Source organism: Antechinus flavipes, chromosome 6 (assembly GCF_016432865.1).
Source record: "Antechinus flavipes isolate AdamAnt ecotype Samford, QLD, Australia chromosome 6, AdamAnt_v2, whole genome shotgun sequence".
NCBI lineage: Eukaryota > Metazoa > Chordata > Mammalia > Dasyuromorphia > Dasyuridae > Antechinus > Antechinus flavipes.
Genome location: NC_067403.1, coordinates 5,890,036 through 5,911,472, shown reverse-complemented (window position 1 = coordinate 5,911,472; position 21,437 = coordinate 5,890,036). Strand labels below are relative to the sequence as shown.

General features: G+C 36.9%; 1 protein-coding gene across 5 annotated transcripts in view; it reads left to right on the top strand.

Annotated features, from left to right (window-relative positions):
• Positions 1 to 21,437, top strand: part of BOD1L1 (biorientation of chromosomes in cell division 1 like 1) — a 59,695-nt gene that overhangs the window by 28,075 nt on the left and 10,183 nt on the right. For 3 of the 5 annotated variants that reach the window (XM_051966542.1, XM_051966539.1, XM_051966538.1), the window contains exons 11-23: positions 2,506 to 2,570; positions 4,212 to 4,296; positions 7,892 to 7,935; positions 8,663 to 8,753; positions 9,598 to 9,674; positions 10,367 to 10,451; positions 13,102 to 13,172; positions 14,905 to 14,986; positions 15,465 to 15,553; positions 17,554 to 17,629; positions 17,728 to 17,756; positions 18,925 to 18,970; positions 21,300 to 21,346. In XM_051966542.1, coding sequence (XP_051822502.1) covers positions 2,506 to 2,570; positions 4,212 to 4,296; positions 7,892 to 7,935; positions 8,663 to 8,753; positions 9,598 to 9,674; positions 10,367 to 10,451; positions 13,102 to 13,172; positions 14,905 to 14,986; positions 15,465 to 15,553; positions 17,554 to 17,629; positions 17,728 to 17,756; positions 18,925 to 18,970; positions 21,300 to 21,346 — 887 coding nt within the window. Of the gene's footprint in view, positions 1 to 2,505; positions 2,571 to 4,211; positions 4,297 to 7,891; positions 7,936 to 8,662; positions 8,754 to 9,597; positions 9,675 to 10,366; positions 10,452 to 13,101; positions 13,173 to 14,904; positions 14,987 to 15,464; positions 15,554 to 17,553; positions 17,630 to 17,727; positions 17,757 to 18,924; positions 18,971 to 21,299; positions 21,347 to 21,437 lie in introns of those variants that run through there. The other 2 variants (XM_051966540.1, XR_007948417.1) reach the window with 2 other exon arrangements.

Sequence of the window (21,437 nt, the reverse complement as noted above, 5' to 3'; positions counted from 1 at the left end):
GGGATTTGGATGTAGCCATAGACCCAAAAAGGGGCCTTTGAAACATTTCAGAGGTGGCAGAGAAGAGAACAGATGGAAGCAAAGACAAATGAGACAGTTTTGAAACTAACAGAGTTTTATTACACATTGTCCTTGATGTAAGCATTTCTTATCCTGTCTCTATCATGTATATAGAAATGTTCCTTTTTTGGCGTGGACCGAACAAAGATCGTCACATGTGCTAAATAATAACTTGAAAAGACCCATTTCAGGTGATTGATATTGGAAGCCAGCCAGGTTGCAAAGAGTGACAGAGACTTGTTTTTTGTGAAGTGTTGGTTTTTTTGGTTGGTGTTTTTGTTTTCATATTTGTAAAGGCAGTAGGGAAGGAACCGGAAGATAGGGAGAAGGTGCAGATTAGAGAAAGGAGAGAATTGAAGGAACTATCTGCTCAGGGAAATGGGGTCGAGCAGTTGGATGGTGAGGTCAAATCAGAGCCGAGAGCTCTCATTTTCTTGTAAGAGGGAGATAGCCAGCTGTGAGAATCAGACAGACTCCTCTCTGGCATCTTATTTGCTCATTCTGACCGATGACCTTTCCTTGGTACGTGACAGGCTTGTCTGCCATCTTCAGCTAGATGGTGAGAGTAATAGAATGGTGGGCCAAAATTCAGGAAGGTCTCAATTCATATCTAGCTTTAGAAACCGTGTGACCCTGGGTAAGCCACTTGATGGCTGCCTCAGCTTCATCCTCTGAAATGGGGTTGATAGTAATACTTCTTTTCCAGGTTTGTCGTAGGCATAAAACAAGAGTGTTTTATCAGGTGTTTTGTCCACCTTGCCAGTCCCTATCCCGTTGCCAGGCTATCTTGCCAGACCTCAGGTTTTCTTTCCAGACCTCCAGCTCTTAGAACTCGGTGCCCTTCAAATGCCATCTCCTTGGATAGATTGTTCGGGGTTCCTCCAGTTTGTACTTCTGCCTCCTGCCAAGTGAGTTTATTTATCCATGACTTTTATCTCACAAAATTGGAATCTAAACTCTGGAACCACAGGGGCTTGTCTCATTTTTTAATCTGTGGCTCCTGCACCTGGTACAAACTCCCTGCCATGTACTAAGTTAATTCTCTATAATCTTAATATTTGCTTAGAAATGGTTATAGAATCATTCCATGCTCTACTTAAGCTAATTGTATCCATTCTAAAGTAAAACCTCAATAATTTATACTGTTGAAAGAGAAGATAGTCTGAATTATAGATTCTTTTTTTTTTTTTTTTGCTGAGGCAATTGTGGTTAAGTGACTTGTTCAGGGTCACACAGCTAGAAAGTGTTAAGGGTCTGAGACCAGATATGAACTTGGGTCCTCCTGACTTCACTGCGCCATCCAGCTGCCCCTAGAGATTCCTTTTGAAGGAAATACAGCTTTATGAATTACTATTATCATAAAGTAATAGTGTTACAGATTAGAGTTTCTTAGGCAATTTGTTTTAATGAATAGATATGGGTGATATGTAATTCGCTCAGTCACTGAGTACTTATGAGGTGCTAAAAAACATTTTTCTTCAAATACTTGAAACTACAACCTTGTTTGTCATCTTAACTTTCTAGAGAAGCCCTTTTCATAATTCTGTAGTAGTATATCTAGTCCTAATCTTTGTTCAGGTCTTAGTTAATGAAGATTTATGTAAAGATCAATTTAGTTTAATCATGATGCATATTCAAAAAACCTGAGTTTAATGGTAAGTTAAAATGAATTAATTTTTTTCTTTTTTTAATTATTATTACTCTTTTTTTTTTTTTTTTTTTTGCTATCATAGTTTATCTGAAGATGAGAGAAAAGTTGTAAATTAATTCCAGCTTTCTTCACATAGACTAACTAGGAACTTCTGTCATTTCAAAACTCTCTCTCCTTGCATGATTCCCATTATTATTGCTTTGGATAGAAAAAAAAAGTTGAATTTTAGTGTTGGAAAGAATCTTTTAGATCTCATAGACTAAATCTACCATTTTACAGATGAGGAAATTGAGGCCCTGACATTTCCTCTGGGTAGTTCTCTTTATCTCTGACCTAATTTTTAATGACTTCCTTATGCCAAGTGGAATTTAGAAAAGAATCAGAGCATGTTAGTTTAAAATATATTTCTAGATGCAGCACCGTAGAGTGAAAGGAGCAGTGAGACGAAGTCAAGAGGCCCAGCTTCCAGTGCCATCTCTCCTCCTTAATAGGTCTGTGACTGGGTGAGGTCCTAAGTTTTGATCTTTTATCTGTAAAAGTGATACGGTTATATTTACCTAGTACCCACCAACTTCACAAAGATAATGTGAAGAAAGTATTTTGTAAAGTATTACATAAATATGAATAGGAATATTTTCACCCCATGTTTTTCTTTTTAAATACTTGTATCAAAGCAAAAGACAACTAAGCAAATTTGTATCTGCCTACTGATATAACTTACCTGCTTTTATTTTCTTCATAGAATATTTCAAAATTTAATTCTTAAATTGGTTTAATATTTTCTATTTCATTAGGCAGTAGAGAGACTCTACCAAATGTTTTGGAAGGATTAGAACAGAAAACTAACTTGGAAACTGAGGTATGGCTGGGGATTCTATTATTCTAAATAATAATAGTGTAACATTATTTCACCATATACCAAATTGGTCCAAATATAGATTATTCCCCTTAAAATAAAATACATTTGAAAGAGAAAAAAGTAGCATATATTGAAGATAATTATACAAAATGATCATGTCAACAAAATTACTGTTGTGAAATGGGATAAGTGAGGGATGTAGTAGCTATGCATAGTCTTAGAAGCCACTTTTTGAGTACTAAGATGTCCGTATTCTTTGATCCAGAAGTAGTTCTGCTCATCACGAGGAGGTACCAAACAAAAAAAAAGGCTCCATGTGTGCCAAAATAATTATAGCAGCATTTTTTGTGGTAGCCGAGAATTGAAAACGGTAGATGCCTATTGATTGAGCAATGGCTAAACAAATTGTGACACATGAGTATATTGACGAAGTGCTGTGCTATTAAAAATGTGTGTCGTTATACATGCATAATATGAAAAAGTCAGAAAACATATGAACTGATGCTAAATGAAGTAAGGAGAGCCAGAAAAATAATATTGACAAAATGCACAAAGAAAATATTTGTACTAAAGCAATGCAAATGGAAGGAAATCACCACATAACATTTGGAAATGAATATTGCAATATTACAAATAAGCTTGATCCCGAGGAAGAGATATAAGAAGACCTCAGTCTTACAGAACTATGTAAAAGTAGGGAATTTGTAAGTGTAAAACATTGCATGTAATCAGTTTTGCCAATTTTTTTTCCTTTAAAAACAGTTTTATTATATAGGGTGGCTCTTTGTATTGCACAAATGTAAAGGATAGAAGAGAAAATTTAGGTAATTAAAAAAAAAAGCTGTCCCTATTGTGGGGGGAATAGTCCTAAGCTATTCCTGATCAGAGCAAAAAAAATCTTAGAATCTCTCCCATTGGCAGGTGCTGTTAATAATGTCACTTAACCTAAAAGAGTATTTATTTGGATGAAAGAGCACTGAACATAACACAGTTAGCTCCTGCCTCATACCATAGAAGGCTGTAAACAAGGCAGACAAACAAGCCACATTATGATTATATTATAAGCCACATTTTAGGGGAAAGCGTAGTCTTTATTTGGACCAATAGGGTGGGTATATGCTTATGCTTAAATAGTACATAACATCTATCTTTGTTGTACTTAATTTTTTTTACAAGTAGAAATCATCCTCTCTCTCATTGAAATTACTTGTAACAGGAAGTAAAGCTCCCTTTCAGCTATAATGTGGCCTAATAGTCCAGCATTCCCCAAACCCAGTTAGAGTACCATGCCTTTGATGGGCACTTAGTTGATATTTAAATTTGTCTTAATTTCTGCACAAGGCCATCCTACACTTGTTAGGGAGTTACTCCTCTAAGGCTTAAGCAGAAAATACAATGTTTTTTTTATAGATGAAGCATGGGAAAACAAGGTGAGCGATCTCTTTCATAATTATATATGATATTTCTTCTGGTTTTTGAATCAATATCACCAGGTTTGACTGATTTTTTTTTTTAATCTGTGTATGTTAAAATGATCACCTATTTGTTTTGAATCGTTTTCTGGTACTTCTGTGTTAGCTACAGTTAAGCTAGATTTCTGTTTGGACATTATTTTGCTTTTTATTCAATTTGGATCTCTAGACTGCTGTGCCTTCAGAAGAGGAGAAAAATCAGTATATTTCAGAAATACCCGAAGTCCTTGATGGAGAGGGAGAAAGTGGAATAGGTAAATCTCATTGTGATAATAATTGTTTTGTTTAATTTGATACAATCTTAGCTATGGCCGACTTAGCTTTCAGGGCAAAACTGTGTGTATGCTGTTATATCTATTCACTTTTGAAATTCATGGGGAGTTACTAAATTCTGTCTTCAAAACCTTGTCCTCTTCTTTCAAAAAAGTGTTAGGTATAGTTATTATTTGAACTGGCTATCAACCTGGCTAAAAGGAAAAATAACTTTTCTTTCTCATAATCGTCAGCTTAGCCAAAGGTTCAAAACCAGGGATCACTAATCTGAAGCCCAAGGGCCAAATCTGACCCACTAGCCTAATTTTTTTGGGAAGTGAGCTAAAACTGTTTCTTTGCAGTTTAATATATAATAAAAGTTTACTTTAAAATGTAAATAAAACTCATTTTACTTTGCCAACTCCTGATTCAAAAGGTAGAGCTGAAAACAGAACAGATTATGCAGATAGTCTCTGAAATAAAAGCTCAGTCCTATGGCATAGACACCACAGTTTATTATCACAAATCGTTGCTGTTTTATTCTTCTCTAAAACATTCTGAGAACCTTGAGGCTTCCCCAGACTGCCAAAGCTGGAGTGGAGAGAAGGTTTAACCTTAGCCAAAGTCATAAAGAATCTCAACTCTATGCAAGGTCCTTCTGTGGCTGATAATGAAATACACCCAAAGAAATTTTGTGACTTGTTTCTTACAGTATCCACATCTCCTGGCTTCTGTCTTTAGCACAATACGAGATTAACAATAATTGCATTTTGTGTTTAAATAGATTCAGAACAAAAAGGCAGTTTTAAATTTTTTTTCAATTCAGTTTAGGAAACATTGAAGTGTCTGCTGTTTGTAGACTGCATTAGAACTGTGGGAGATAATAAGTTTCAATAATCATAGTCCTTACCTTCATGAAACTTTCTCTATTATGTGGACATGATACATAAGCCAAAAGCTGTAATAGGAAATAATATATAATGAATCTATAAAGTTAGTACTCTCAAAGAGCTGGGGGAAGTGCAGGGAAAGAAAGGGCATTGATCCCTTCAGGGACTTCATGAAGGTCTTCTGGGTGGTAGGAGTTTAACAGGCAGAGGTTAAACCCAGAGGAAAGGAGGGAGTGCCAGGAGCTAGAGACAGAAAGATAAGGAAATGTAGCACAATTTTAATTGAAATTAAGGTTGTGCCAGATTGTCAAGGACCTTGAAAATCAGGTACCATTGGTTAAATTTTACTTAGACGATGGAAGTCAGAGAAGGTTTTTGAATGGTCAGCGGTGTTTGCACCAGTTCGTCCAAACCATCATGAAGGATATAATTCCTACTCCTTCTCATCCAATAAAAAGTTGGAAAAGATTGTTTGCGGAGACAAGGGTAATTATAGTAAATAGGAAGATGATTAGGTATTTGAAGAATCGGTGTATATTGGGGTCTGCATGTATGTACCATATTGAGAATTCTAGAATAGATCATGTGATGTATAGGGCAATGGGGATAAAGATGATGCATGTGACTTTTTCTAGTCACATACCCAGATTTAGGTGTAAGAAAGATTTGCGTTATAAAGAATTGTAGTAGAAAGAAAAAGGAGAAAGGTATGTTGGGAGACTACCTAGATGATGATGATGGGAGCCTTAGATTAGGGTAATGAGTCATAATGTCACAGAAGAGGAAAAAACACAGAATTTGGCACCATTTTACATGAGGGGGTGTGAAGGATTAGAATAATCCCAAGACTTTAATATTGGGTATGAGATGGTGTCAGTGACCCCAAAGCCCTGCAAGATCCACAGAATGATTGCTAAGAGAATGAGTCATTCAGAAAACAGGGCACAGTGAAATAACCCTAGAAGAGATCATAGAGGTAGAAGCTGTTATATTTGGGGGACTCCCTCAGTGATCCCGGATACAGTGATTTTCAGAAAGTTAATAGAGCCTATCAGCGCTTGAGAAGGGAGTATGTGACACTGGGGATAAACAACGTTTTCTACTCATTTCTTATAATATAACAAATAGGTTCATTAAGCTTTATACAGGAAATCATCTCAGATGTGATGATCTTGAAAAAAGCAACAATGCTTCCCCTTCCCCCCAACCCTCCAAACTGTGAAACTACTTTCTGAAGCATTTCAGAAACCCTTGAGGTTTCTCATTTATCCAGAATCTGACATTTTCAGATGTTGGTTCAGAGCTTTCAGAATACGTAATTAATAATCCCTTTGATTAAGTCTCAGTGATAGATTTCTAAAATGTTTCATTCAGAATCAGAATGAAAGCTCTGCTTACGTAATAGGAAGTTGTTGAAGAGAAAAATGTAATTTCTGTCATTGTTGAGCCTGAACAGCAGCTCTGGTAGTCCATGTTCCAAAGAAAATCAAATAGGTCCTTGCTTTTTTGAGTCTAGGGCCTCCTTCTCAGTTGATTTTTATAACAAAGAAGTGTTAGTTTCTGGCTTTGTGAGTAGAAAGCCATCCTTGAGGCCAGCAAGACCTGATTCAGGTCCCATCTCCGACATAGGACCTTTCAGTGCTCTGGGCCAAAGAGAGCAAAACAGGTTGCTGCTCCACAGAATGTAGCTGGAACCGGCTGAAAATGTAATCAGGAAATGTTTAACAAATAAATAAAAATTGATAGAACATAAATAATGTTCCTCTGTGCTTTTCTAAGTCGGTGCAGCCACAGGGATGGACATTTGTGGTTTAGTGGCCCTATTTCTACTTGAGTTTGACAGCATTGCTCTGGGCAAATGTCTAAGACCATATGTTTCAGGAAAACCAGAGCTACTCTGGTAGAGTCTTACTTCCTTGCTGGAGTTTGATATTGGTAGAGAGTTTCCTCCCATTGAAGTTCGAGTGAAATCCCTGATTCTATCCCTCTCCCTACTGATCTATAAAATTGTTTCTTTATAAATGTGATGGCCAAAATACTACTACTAATAATAATAATAAAATAAATGAGATGACCTAGAATGACTTCTGAGATTCCACCTTAACTCTTTGAGTCTGTTAAATGATATACTTATTTTTGAGGTATTTTATGTTTTGACTTCTCTTCCCTCCTCCCACTCTTCCCACCCCCACCATGTTTCTGATCAGCAATTTCACTTTAAGTTCCTCCAGGTCTTAAACTTTTCCCACTTGTGACCCTTTTTTTATGCAACCCCTGGTATATACATAAGTACGTAGAATAGGTCCCACAAATCACACATTTGCTGATAATAAATCATAATTTTGCAACCCTATAGAAGACTGCAATGCACAGTTTAAGACGCTTTTTTTAGGATAACAAACCATGATCATATTAAAAATGTAGAGTTAATGTCATGTATGTTTACGTTATTTAAAAATGTTTTCCTGATACCCTCAGCTGTCTGTACCTCTCCCTCCCATTACCATTTATATATGCTTATGTGTCTGTTGTTTCCCCTATGGAACATAAAAGCTCTGAGGAGAAGGATTATTTACTTTTTATCTTTTATATCCACAATGTCTGGCGCAGAGCAATTGCTAATTGATTGATTGAAGGACAGGAGACTTTACAATTTGTGCTACACTGTTGAATTTCCTTAAAATGTTTTAATTCTGTTTTTAAACAGTTGAACCACAGGAAATTACAGCATTGGAGATTAAGTCAACAAATGTAAGTCTTTTAATTAATGGATCTGCTTTTTGGGAATTTTATTTATATTTGGTATTATTGATAGAAATATCCCAAAGATTTATATCTCTTGAGAATAAAGGTAGACATCCAACTGACAATTGTTTTAAAGTTTTCCTAAAGTGTCATATTATTAAAATGTGTATCTATTTAATGAAGCTGAGAATTAGGTTTAGAATCTTTATCATGTTGGCCTAAATATTTGTAAGATAAACTCATGATTCTTAATTTGTAGCATTGTTCTTTTGGATTTTAGAATGCAGGGCTGGTTCAATATTAGGAAAACTATTAGCATAATCCACTATGATTGTAGTTTTTTCAGACTTGTAGTTTTGAAAAGCTATTAAAGAAAATGACATGGAACCAAATTCTTCATGGTATGCTTTAAAATATATGAGGACCCAGTTTTTAAAATTTAAAAATCAGTACTTTCAGCTGAATCACAGTATCTCAAACAAAAAATTTCTCATGCTATAGGGTTTCTGCTTAACCTGTAAAGAGAAATTCTTTGAGCAAAAACCTGTCTCCATGAGTCTCTTAACAAGGAAGTGTGTGTGCTCAGAGTTCTTTGAGATGCCATATGAGATTTTTAAAAAGCGCATTATATTCTCTTCCATTTATAATTGATACAGTTATTTAGAATTGTTTTCCATTTTAACCTTTTCAGGAGAATGATTTGTGTTAAAAGACTTGATCTTTTTCATTCTAGATAAAAAACTCAGACTTGGAAACAAATGAAGATATTCACACTTGCAAGGAAAGGAAAACAAAGATTTCAGAAAGCACTAATGAAATAAAAGGTAAATAAATTTCCATATAGTAGTGAATTAAAACTGAACCTTGTTTTCTCCAGGTTAACAGCTTTTTGGTTTATTTTCTGCCATAAAGTTTATGCCTTAAATAGTTTCTCCATGTAGCAAATATTTATCACAAAACTCCTGTATGCAGAGGATTTAGACTGATGGAGACAAAGTCCTTGCTTCCATTAGGACACAGTTCAGTGAGGCTCCTTGGAATCTAGAACCGAGCCACCTCCCTTGGCTGGGCTACAAGCCCATGGAAGCAAAGGGAGCAAGAAGAGCAGCAGCAAAGCTTCCCCTCGTAGCGAGAGGAAAATGGAATCTTCTTCACAGCAGTCCCGAAGGTGGCGAGCCTGGGCCGCCATCAGCCTTTGTGCTTCTGCGCCAGCACCGCCTTGGCCAGGAGCAGGGTGGGGGCCTTTGGTTCCCGCTCTGGCTATTCTCGCAGCTTTATGATCTGTGCATCAGTTTGCTGTGCACCTTTGAAATTCAGATAAAAAACTCTTTATCATTAGGTGCAGCCTGTGGAGGCCACCAGCAGAACAGTTCTGAACAACAGATAACGATTGAGTTTATGCTCACTTGTGGAAGAGGTGCAAAGTGGAGGTGTTTGCTCAGTGTATTCTAGTAGGAGGGTTCCGTTATGACACCGATAGAAATAACTGCAGAATGAATTACTACATGATAAGTTCATACAAAACTACTGAAGTTTTAGAGGACATAAGCCAAGAGAATCCAAGAGTTGAGGAGAGTTTATTTCCATTTGCAGTTCTGAATTTAGTCTCTTAAGCCTCATAATGATCATTAGAATGAATGACTAATAACTTTTATATTTAATTATCAGTAGATAGACCTGCCGATGAAAAAGACGTCTTAGAAGCCATACAAAGTCAGACCGTCGAAGTGAAAGTTCAAGAAGAGGTAGGTTATTTTGTGAAACTGAAGCTTTAAAAATATGGATGACAAGTTCCAATTTCTTGACATAATTTAAATATGTCAGAACTTTAGAGCTGAAAGAAAGCTTAGTCATCTAATACAATGTCCCGATTGAGAGAGAGAGAAGCAGATCTGGTTTGAAGAAGCAGTTTGTCCAAAGTTTCATCACTGACATCACGGTCTAGTGCACATTCCTCCACATTGTGACATCTTTGCAAAATGAATTTTTGAACATGATGGCAGTTTAGGGATTATTTGAAAACTTGCTCCCTATTTATGGGACTGTAAATGAGATACTCAATCACTTAGCCTCAGCTTTCTCATATTATACAGTAAGATAACATTTGCATTTCCTTCCCGAGGAGTTAAAGTATTACATAAATGTGAATAGTGATTATGCCTACCGTACACTATGTAGTTTATGTGCATATAGTTTAGGCATTTTGACTTAACCCAGATGGGGGTGTTTTAGGTATATTTAGATTCAGAAGTGGGAAAAGTCTCGATACTTTTCAAAATGCCACATGAAAGACATATTCAAATGAACTTGATATAGTTTTAGAAGTTTTTTCAGCTCATGTTAGAATCCAGATGTTATTAATAATGTAGCTGTATCACTCCAGTGATTCAAAGTCCAAATCCTCTGACCCCATTTGTCATGTTCCTTTTTATTTCAGGTACAAATTCCTTGCCAAGAAGATGGAAATAATATATCTAGAAGAAAAAGGAAAAAACGTTCTTCCTATTCAGAAGATGAACTAGGTAATTGAATGTTTTGTATGTTTATGTAATCTATTGACCAGAATCCCAAACTCCGGGCTTCTGTGGAATGGGTTCAGTCATGAAGACTTTGCCAAAATCATGTCTTTGGCTTGTTTTGTCCTGTCTCCCACCCCTGCGTTTCCTCTGCAAAATTTGGATGATAGTTGCCCTGGATTTCATAGGTGTGAAAAAGAGCACCCACTCTCAAATGCAGCTGAGAGGTATAGGACCCCTCAGTTCACCACACCAAAAAGCATAAAGCATCACAGAGAAATGACAGTGATCCACAAGTCGTTTTGTAGTGAATTCCACCTTCCCCAGAGGAGCCTCAGCAGGCCTCCGGCCTTGTGACAATATCCTAGAGCTTTGGACTTCTCTCAGAAGGGAAATAAGTCAGATTGCTAGAGAAGCAACTCCCAACATCCCCAAAAAGCCATACCATCACCCTAGGGAGCGGGGGAGTACTCTGGCTTTATGGGCAATCTTAAGGGCTAGAATGACTCAAGGAGGAAAACGAACTTGAAGTTGCTAGAAAGGTAGCCCGCCATTTCCATTCGTCTATGCTGTCCAAATAATCTTCAGTACAAGAACTCCAGCATTTCGATCCTTCGTATCACGATTTAATCTCTTGCCGATAATTAACTTTGAGGTCACACGCAGAATCCCACCTGCCCCCAAGAAGATTTCTGGTCAAATTAAGTGCTCTTCAACTTTTCATATTCCCTAGTTACGTCTCAGTTTTCTTTTAAGATTGGAAACACGGCTGGTGATGGTTCCCGCTGCACTCGTCCCTCTGAGACTTTCTCTGGAATTTTGTGTTCAGTTCTGGCCACCACCTCAAGTGTGGCATTGACAAATTAGGGAGAATCCAGAGATCAAGAGATTTGAAGCAGGGTGATTTGGGGGGGGGGGGGGGGGGGAACACCTTCAAGGACACACTGACCTGTTTGTGAAATATGGCCTTGGGAAAAGACACCAAAGCCATCTTGGAGCACTTTAAGGGTTAACCTGTAGAGAAGGGATTTACACCTTTCCATCTGGCCCCACATTAGTCAGTAGGTACATAGTAGCAGGTCCAACTTTTCTTTTAGGAAAAACAATAATGAGAGGTGTCTATAAGTGGAAAGGACGAGCTTGAGGTAAAATACCTTCTCTTTAGAATTTTTCAGGGAAATTCTGGATGACAAGAGATATCTATGGAAGAAATTCTTGTTTGGGTTCAAGAGCTTCTGAGTTCCTTCCAACCCTTTGACTCATAACCAAATGATTTTTTATGGACAAAGGAAGGAGGAAAGATACCACTTAGATTTATTTGCCTCCGTAATTTCTCTTCCGTTCTGGCACAGCTTAAAAAAACATACATCCCAGTTAATATCTGAATTCTAGCCAGTTACTAACTATTTATTAAGTGCTTTTCTTGTTGGGAAGGAGAATGACTCCCAACTCTTTCCCCCCAGACTATCCTGCAATTAGTGGCTCTTATTTAACTTGTCATTTATGATACCAAGGTCTTGGTCTTCTGAGTACCTCACTCTACATTCAGAATTATAGAGCTGAGAAAAACCTGAAGATTCCCTAATCTGACTCTCTTATCTTACAAGTGAGAGAATTAGCCCAGAGATGTGACTGACTCAGTGACATACCTTGTCCACACTCCTGAGAATACCTACGCCTCCCTTTTTGGGAAAACCCAGTTTTCAATGGTGATCCAAGGTCCAAATTAAAAATTCCTTGATGACAACTTAAGCAGTAAAGATTAAATTACCCCGGGGATTCATAACACTTGGTTGCTATTGTCTTTTTTTTGTTGCTGTTCTAATAAATCATACAGCCCTCTGTTCTATATACTGGGTTGGTGGTGGTGGTGGTTTTTTTCATCTGTAACCAGATTACTTCTCACTTGTCCCCATTGAATTTTATTTCATTCAGGAATATTAACAATTAATAACACCCTAATTCAGCATAATCCACATACTAAACATACCTGTTAAGAAGGATACTGAATGGACCTCAGTACTGATCCCTTTGATACAGGCTTCTCACACTGATCTCAAGCCTTTGATTTTAAATAATTCACTCATGAGTAGTATAATCAGAACCATATTTTCCTAACTTGCCTGTGAAAATTGGCTGTTTTTCAGTCATGTCCAAAAAAGAAAAGAAGCTATCCACACATGTATTAGCCAGAGCATTTTTAGATTTTAACATGGAAATAAAGTAGGCATTTAATCACTTTTTTTGTTTTATGGTGAAAGTCACCATTTCTTTACATATGTATTCTGAGACAGTCACAAGAGAAATGAGACTGGTACTTGCAGAAAGTTGGAAGTTAATGCCCACATACTAGGAATTATCCCTAAAATGTTCATTATGGTTTTACAAACTCCTTTCAGTAGCCCAGGTGTGGTTTGCTTTACTGAAGTCAAATGCCTAATATTCAGTTCTCTAATTCTAATTTGATTTTAGGGGTATTCCTCACCTTTGATTTCCCTATAATTCAAAGCTTAGAAATATTTTAAGTCTTTCTTTACAAGATATCAAACACTATTTAGGCCTGTATAAAAATTTGGGGATAATTTTTTGTTTTTGTTTTATCTAATTAATCTCCTAAAGTTTATCTTTCTCTGATTGTATTTAAACTGAATTACAGATGACCGCCTGGGCTCAAGCAAAGAAGTGGCCCGGAATCAGTGTTCTGAAACAAAACCACAAGTTATAAAGGTACTTTAACCATGTGTGCTTTCTCTGTCTCTTGCTGTTTGTCTGTCTGTCTCTCTCTAGTAAACTGATTACATCTCTGTGAATTCAAGTCTAATGACTACTTGTACATTAAAAAACATAGCTGCTAAATATAGAGAAATTTCTTAAAACAACTCTATGAGGAAGTTGCTAGAGCTATTATCTCCATTTCAGGCTGCAGATAGAATTAGGAAGGTGAAACTGAACATACAGTTGGCTATATTTTAAAACAGACAGCCATTTCCATTCAATGGTATTATCATTTTCATAAGACATTGAAATACTGTAAAACTTTGTACTTTCTAAAAGTGACTGCTAGAAAAAAAGAGAACTTTTAAAGGTGGAGTGGGGGGAGAGAAGAGTGAGTTCAATGAAGCATGAAAGGACACTACCAGGCTGAGCTGCTTCCCATTGCGCCGTAGGACAGGCACAAATAATCCGATTCTGCCCCGAAGATGTGGAGCAGTGGTGCCTTATTGGAGCTGTCTGTGTAACTTTCCAGAACAGTACTCAGGAGACCTCATTTCCCTCCTCTCTTTTGTCCTTCTCAGGAAGGTTTACCTTTACCTGTTCCCTCAGTTTCCATTTCTGAAGAGTGTGTTTGCCTTTCTGTTTACTTTGTCATTTAACTGATGAATGACCCATCTATATAAATAAATGAAAATGTTAAGACATTTTAAGTGACTGATAAAGTTATTTAAAAGTTCAGTGCATTTAAATTATCAAATGGTTGAAAGGATAAATACGTGATAAATTCTCATAAATTTTCTCTTTCCTCCTCACCAAGCACATGTTTAGGAATGGATTTCATTTTTGATATTGGACTAATTAGGATCAGTTTCATTTCCCTAGTATATGGAAGTAAAGGCAAATTTAAATGGCAGAAGGCTGTTTGTCCTGAACAGTGCAGCCTACAAGTTTTATATGGTCTTTTATGTTCTGAAGATTTTAACTTGGCTTTACATATAGCAGTCTCCAAAAGTGAAGGAATAAAAAGACTTTTATGTTCTACAATTCACCTAAGTTAATTGGTTCTGAAAACCTAGAATTAGGGCAGAATTAGCTAAGTGTTCTACTTTGGAGTTGAGATTCTACAGCTTTCTGAATGAATATTGTTATAATATTGTTATAATAGTGTGTTAACATTGTTGAAAACTGTATCAGGAGGAATTACATGCCTATATTTTATAATTTACCAGAATGAAGTAGATGTAAAAATGGGTTTGGAAAAGAAGTGGTTCATTATTCACAGCAGCTTATTTGTGGTGGCTGAGAATTGGAAACCTAAAACCTAAAGCCCATCAGTTGGTGGTGGTTAAACAAGCTGCGATATATGATTATAATGAAATATTATTGTGTTAGAAGAAACAACAAACAGGGTAATTTGAGAAAAACCTGGAAAGATTTACAAGAACTGATATATAGAGAAGTAAACAGAATGTAGGAGAATGATGTGTACAGTAATAGCAGTATTGATCAGTGCAGGACTGTGAATGATCCCAGAAGATCCTAAAGGACTAATGATGCAGCACACTCTCTGCCTCCAGACAAAGAACTGATACTGATTGAATACAGACTGAAGTGTGCTTTTTTTCACTCTTTCATTTGTGTTTTTTGTTCTTTGTCTTATACAAAATGACTAATGTGGAAATGCTTTAGGTGAAAAAGGCAAAAAAGAAGTGATTTACTGACTATTTTTTCACATTCTGAGTAGGAAGAGAGTTCTGAAGGTGCAGAAGAAACATGCCAAGAAAGTATTAAAAGCACTACTGCTCCAAGGCCCTTGGCAGAACAGGGTGAGTCCCAGTATGTTTCTCCATTACATACACAGAATTAGCCCAAACCATTTTGGAAGAGGCTAAGGTAGTAAGAGGCCAGGTGTAACAATACCCAGAGCAACTTGTGAAGATTTGCCAGTTGTGTTTCTTACATAACAAATATACATCTTCACCTAGCTGTGTTGCTCACCTTTTTTCTTAAAAAGTACAGGAAAAACCTTTTTTTTTTTTTTTTTTTTTGGCTGTCTGCATTTTGTAAATACTGCTTTCTAATTGGGGTTTTTATCTGTAGAAAGTGAGTTGCCTAATCCTGGTCATGCTCATTCGAGTTGCCTTTTCTCAATAGTTATGTGAGTTGGCTACTTTGCTTGTAATCTTGACCACCAGCCTCACTGTCCGGAGCTGGAGAAGCCGGCATGAACACTCGCTCAGTCAGTGAAACCCCTAAGGCCTTTGTGGGCTTCCCTCATTCTTCTGAGCTGTGTTTTTTCTACAGGTGAACATGGCAATAGCAGCAAAGAAGCTAATGACAAAAAGGCAGAAAATGCAGAGAGCAATGTAAAATCTCCGGAGGCAAGTAGACTGGTATGTGTTAAGAAACATTCGCATTTTTAGTCAGGTTTTTTTTTTTTTTTTAATGATTTCTTTCTCTTGGAAAGTATGTCAGAATATAAATACAAAAGAATCATGTTCAAATATCATAGCTCAGATTCAAGATACTTTGAAGAGAAATGTGAACTCAAAAATAATTAGTCAAGCAGCACCTTGATTTTGAGCATCCCCTGTTTGTAAGTAACTCCTGTGCTGAATTCTTCATGAAAGGAAGTTTAAAGGAGATAGGACACTGTAACTATGGCTCGTGTAGAAATAGCCTTCCTCCCCAAAAGTTTTCTGTCAAGAAGAGACATGACATGATGTCGTAGAAAAGGAGGTAACTTGCGTTTGAAAACCGAAGTTAATGTCCTTGCTTTGCTTTTGGTAACCGTGTGGTCTTGAACAGGGCACTTAGTTTTTTTGCCTTAGTTTTCCTTAGTAATGATATTTAGACTTCCCATCTCTCAGGATTCTTTTGAGGAACATACGGAATAGCTACAAATGTAAATTGCATTATTGTTGAGTTTCAAAGATCTTATTTTGTCATTATTAATATCACAAATTGCTAAAACTAATGAGGTTTTGAGATCAAAGATACAATTGTAGATGGTAAGTCCCTTTAATATTTATTTTCTAGTGTAATAAGGTTCCATTTCATAGAGTTCTTTATCCCATACCAAATCAGAATCTATAATGGTAAAAGAGAAACATATGGAAAAATTATTAAAACACTTTGCATACTATTAAACATCTTACAAATGTAAATTGCATTATCATTGTCAGGTTTTAAAGATCTTTTATCATTATTAAAATCACATCTTGCTAAAATCAAAAAGGTTTTAAGATCAAGGTTACAATTGATAGCTAAGTCCCTTTAATGTTTATTTTCTAGTGTAATAAGATTCCATTTCATACACCAAATCGGAATCTATAATGGTAAAGGCTTGCATCTCTGCTTGAAGTTCTTAATTCTGTAGCCCAGTACTATTTGATCTCATACTCAAGGAGGAAGGAGTGTGGTAGACTATTTGTACCACGACTGCCTAGAAAACTGAAATTAGGGCTTTAGTGTTGTTTAGTCATTTTTCGGTCATGTCTGATTCTTTGTGATCCTCTTTAGGCTTTTCTTGGTAACAATACTGAAGTGGTCGGCCTTTTCCTTCTCATTTTACAGTTTAGGAAACTGAGGCAAATGAGATTAAGTGACTTAGGATCACACAACTAGTAAGTGTCTTAAATTCAGATTTGAACTCGGGAAGAGTAGTCTTTCTAATGCCAGGCCCAGCACTCTGTCCTAAATTAGGGCTTAAATATACCTGATTAACAGTGGTTTTTCCAAATTTGGAAGGAAGGGAAAGACAAAGGATCTGAGGGTAGAGAGCATGTTTGAGATTGAAAAAATGTCATTTTAAAAAGTGTTTCTTAGCCCAGTGATAGAACACAGGGAAACGTTTAATGCTGCCCACAAGACTCCCAAAAGTTGGTATTTCTAAGACCTTGCCCTTGGAAGATGCTTAACCAATGCTGATGGAGTTGAAAGTAAAGGTCTTGGAGTAGTGCCCATTTTTCATGTTTTTTCTACCATTTTTTGGCTTTTATACACATTAGTAAAAACTGTGCAGCTAAGTGTTGGGATTTCTTGTTATCTCTGGGTGCTGTGGGCATGGGGTTTCCAGGTCTGCCTGGTTCAAGCTGAATAAATCACTATGATGGGAGGTTTGAATTCCCTCCTCCATCTCCGCTTCCATCGTGCCTAGTGCCCTTCTAGGCCAGGCCTTGTACCTTCCACTGAGCCACCAGCTAGAGAAGACAGTAGGGGAAGCTAGCCCCGGCCCTTTGTTAGATATACATTGCTCGTGCCAGCCTGTGGTAAATTTTTACTCTCTTCTCTCAGCCCTTCTGATCCTTTTTTAAATAGCTAGAAGCAGGAGATGGGGGGGAAAAATCACTTTGAGAGTATTTACCACAGACTTTTTGTGTTCGTCCCTTAGGAAGACCTTCCTGTGATAGTTAAAAGGAAAAGAGGAAGACCTCGGAAATATCCTATAGAAGCAACAGTAAAAATTAGTAAGTTCTGATTAAAAAAAAAAAGGTTAAATTACTTGTTATATTTTTTAATCAGACATAAATTTCTAAATTAACTTTCTCCCCTTTTTTTTTTTTAGAAGAGGTCTCCAAGACTGATGCTGATGCTGTAAGTGTTTCTTCCTTATCAAACTCCCTCTTGTAAAAAACAAAAACAGACAAAATCCCCAAAACTTTTCTTCCAATACTTAACATTCTCTCTCATCCCTTCAAGTCAATGTATTACAATACAAACAACACCCTGCATATGGCAATTATGGCTGCTTCTTTTTTTTTTTTTTAAATTTTATTTTATTTAATAATAACTTTGTATTGACAGAATCCATGCCAGGGTAATTTTTTACAACATTATCCCTTGCACTGCTTATGTTTCGATTTTTTTCCCCTCCCTTCCTCCACACCCCCCCCCCCCCAAGATGGCAAGCAGTCCTATATATGTTAAATGTTGCAGTATATCCTAGATATAATACATATTTGCAGAACCAAACAGTTCTCCTGTTGCACAGGGAGAATTGGATTCAGAAGGTAAAAATAACTCGGGAAGAAAATCAAAAATGCAAATAGTTCACATTCGTTTCCCAGTATTCCTTCTTTGGGTGTAGCTGTTTTGGTCCATCATTTATCCATTGAAACTCAGGTCTCTTTGTCATAGAAATCCACTTCCATCAGAATACATCCTCATACAATATCGTTGTCGAAGTGTATAATGATCTCCTGGTTCTGCTCATCTCACTTAGCATCAGTTCATGTAGGTCTCTCCAAGCCTCTCTGTATTCCTCCTGCTGGTCATTCCTTACAGAGCAATAATATTCCATAACATTCATATACCACAATTTACCCAGCCATTCTCCAATTGATGGGCATCTCATGGCTGCTTCTTAATGGAAACTAAAGGCCAAGGCCTTTTTTGTTCAGACTTCATTTGCTCCCCTGGATAGCGGATGAGCCTTCTCGGGGCCTCGTCTCTGCTCGGGCCGGGATTCATGTGCATGTGTCAGGGTGATCCCTCTTAGCTCGTGGTGTTGTGTCCCTAGGTTTTTTCTACAAATTCTGGCAGTTGTGCTTTCCCATGCCGAGCCTGACTGTCTGTGTTCGTGTGGTCTGTGTGACCCATGAGAGAAAGCGTTCCTCCATTATGAGTGAAATGCTTTGTGAAACTGCTAACCCAAATTGACCTTTAGGAATATTCATGATAACATCATCCAATCTTTTGTTTTCTAGTCTTCCTGAGACTTTGTCAGAATTCACTAATTTAGAGGGTTTCCCCTTTTTTTTAGATCCAGCCATCTCCATCGAAGGACAAAGCGAAGGCTGAAACACCAGGTACGTTTCCTTCAGCCTTCCTCTTGGGTGATGAATGGGAGAACCGTGCATTGTGGGCAGGGAGAGCAGAGACCTTGGTGTTAGTGCTCAGCCCTAAGCATGTGTCATGGTCCAGTGTAAGTTCTGGTCTGAACTTTAGTCTGAAGCTTCAGGTTCGAATCCCCACTCACCAAGGTGATGTGTGAGAAGTCATTAACCTCCGTCATCAGTTAATTGGAGTATCAGTACAATAATCACCTTTTGGTTTCCCTCCCTGTATGATGAGTATCCTTTCCCTTGAACAGAAGTTTAAGGTCCGCTCAACAGCATCTTGTTGATGGGTCACCTGTCACTTGTCATTCTCCAGAAGAATAGGATCACTACTTTGCCCTGTCACATTTTTAAATTTTTCAATGTCTAAGTCAGAAATAGCTTTTTTGGAGGCTCCCCAATCTCTGCTTTCCATACTTGTCTCTTCCCCTTCCCCCATGGATTCTCCCAAAATGATCAAGATTGTCTTTTAAATAGCAGGGGAGCACAGAGGATGTCCCTCAGCAACTACTTCAAGCTTAAGGAGTTCTTCCAGTTTATGTTCCCCCTCCCCTTTTGTAGTCCCATGGCCCCCTGGGTAGTCCTTTAGTAATATGTTGCAGCCTGTCCATGCTCATTTCTCCTTGATGCTTCAAGGTGTTGTTAATATATATTTAAAGATAAAAAACAACTTCCCCTGCTCCCCCCCTCAAAAAAAAAAAAAAAAAAAAAGGAACCACCATAGACCTTCTTTAAAAGGCCTGGGATTTAAAAAACAAAGCTGTTTCTGGTATTTTTTGCCAATTCTGATTTGTTTCTGGTCTGGTTCCAACCTAACTTTCCAGTCCTTTTTTTTTTTTTTTTAATTGAAGTTTTTTATTTTCAAAACATATGCAAGAGTAATTTTTTCAATGTTGACCCTTGAAAAACCTTGTGTTCCATTTTTCCCCCTTTCCCGTCCTCCCCTCTCCTTTATGACATGCAATCCAATATGTGTTAAACATGGTAAAAATATGTCTAACTTTCCAGTCTTATCTCATTCACATTTGTCCCTTTTACTAGTCTGTGATTGTCCAGACTGGTCCATTTTCCGTACCCCGAGCAGATCTCACATTTTCCAGTTCTGAACCTTGGCGCACAAGGTGACCTGTGCTTTCCCTGCCCTCCCCATGCCCTTGCCTGCTGACATCTTTCCTGTTATTCAAAGCCCAATTCAAATGCACCTTCTCCAGGAAGCTTTCTTTGGATACATCCTCCAAGTGCAACCTGGAAGTGTTGGAAAGAAGGAATAAGGAAGTTAGGAATCCTCCTCCACTGGCATGCATTTTATATCCTTCTGCTTGGTCCTAGCCATTTTATCTCCTCTGCTCATTTGTAAACTTCTTAAGGAGTCTCCCACTGTGCCTTGCACATATTTTGCATATGGCAGGTACTTAGAAAATGCTTTTTGAATGGATGAATTAATGAATATGTATGTGAGGAGTCAGAATAAGCAAAAGATGTAAATTATTGACAGTTGCTCTTTACAGCTGATCATGACATAATTTTAGATAAGGTTTGTTTTCTGGAAGCCAAAGGAAGAGATTGCTTTTCTTTTTTGAGTATGACTATAGAGAGAAGATACATTATCAGTTAGATTTCTTTGACCACTTTTCATTGATTTCATAATGTTTTATGCAATGATAAAACATTTTTTACAAAGAAATCTTAGCCATTTTATGACTTTTTTGCTTATTATGTTTCTAAGGTCATAATTTTACCATAGTTTATCTGAATATCAGTAACAAAATATGTAATTCTAGATTTCTACTTTGTCCTATTTTGATAAAGACATTTAAATTTCCATCATTAATTTGAAGTTCTTCAGAAGAAACATAATCACAAGTAGCCCACAATGAGAGATCATCAGATGTATGAGATTTTATGACTGAAAAACATTTACACAATTTTTGTTTCACTTAATCCATAAAATCAAACAGCATCTTTATTTAAAAAATATTTTGTAGTATTGTTTACACTGAAAATTAACAACAAAAGCTCTTTTAAGGGAAGATTATGTATAAAGTGATAGAAAATTGATAAATTAACAAAAGAATTGGGATGATTTTTATTTTATGGGCTTCTCTATATTACAGTTTCTTATTTCAGTATTGGACATTTCCCTTATAAGAGGAACTAAATCTTCATTATTAAAAAAAAATCTAGATTGTTCATCTTTAGTAATACTAACTTTCAGGGTCCTTACAGAATATTTCTTGACTGCCTTAACAATTTGAGATAAGAAAGCATTCATGCACTAATTTCTTTACTTTTCTTAAAGATGACTCTGGTAAACAGATTGGAAATGAAAATCTGAATTTGGGCAATGTAAGTATCCATTATTTTATTATTATTTTTTTTTACAAATACATATCTTAAGCGAAAGTTGGGATTCCTTCTGAACTTTGGTAAAATTTCA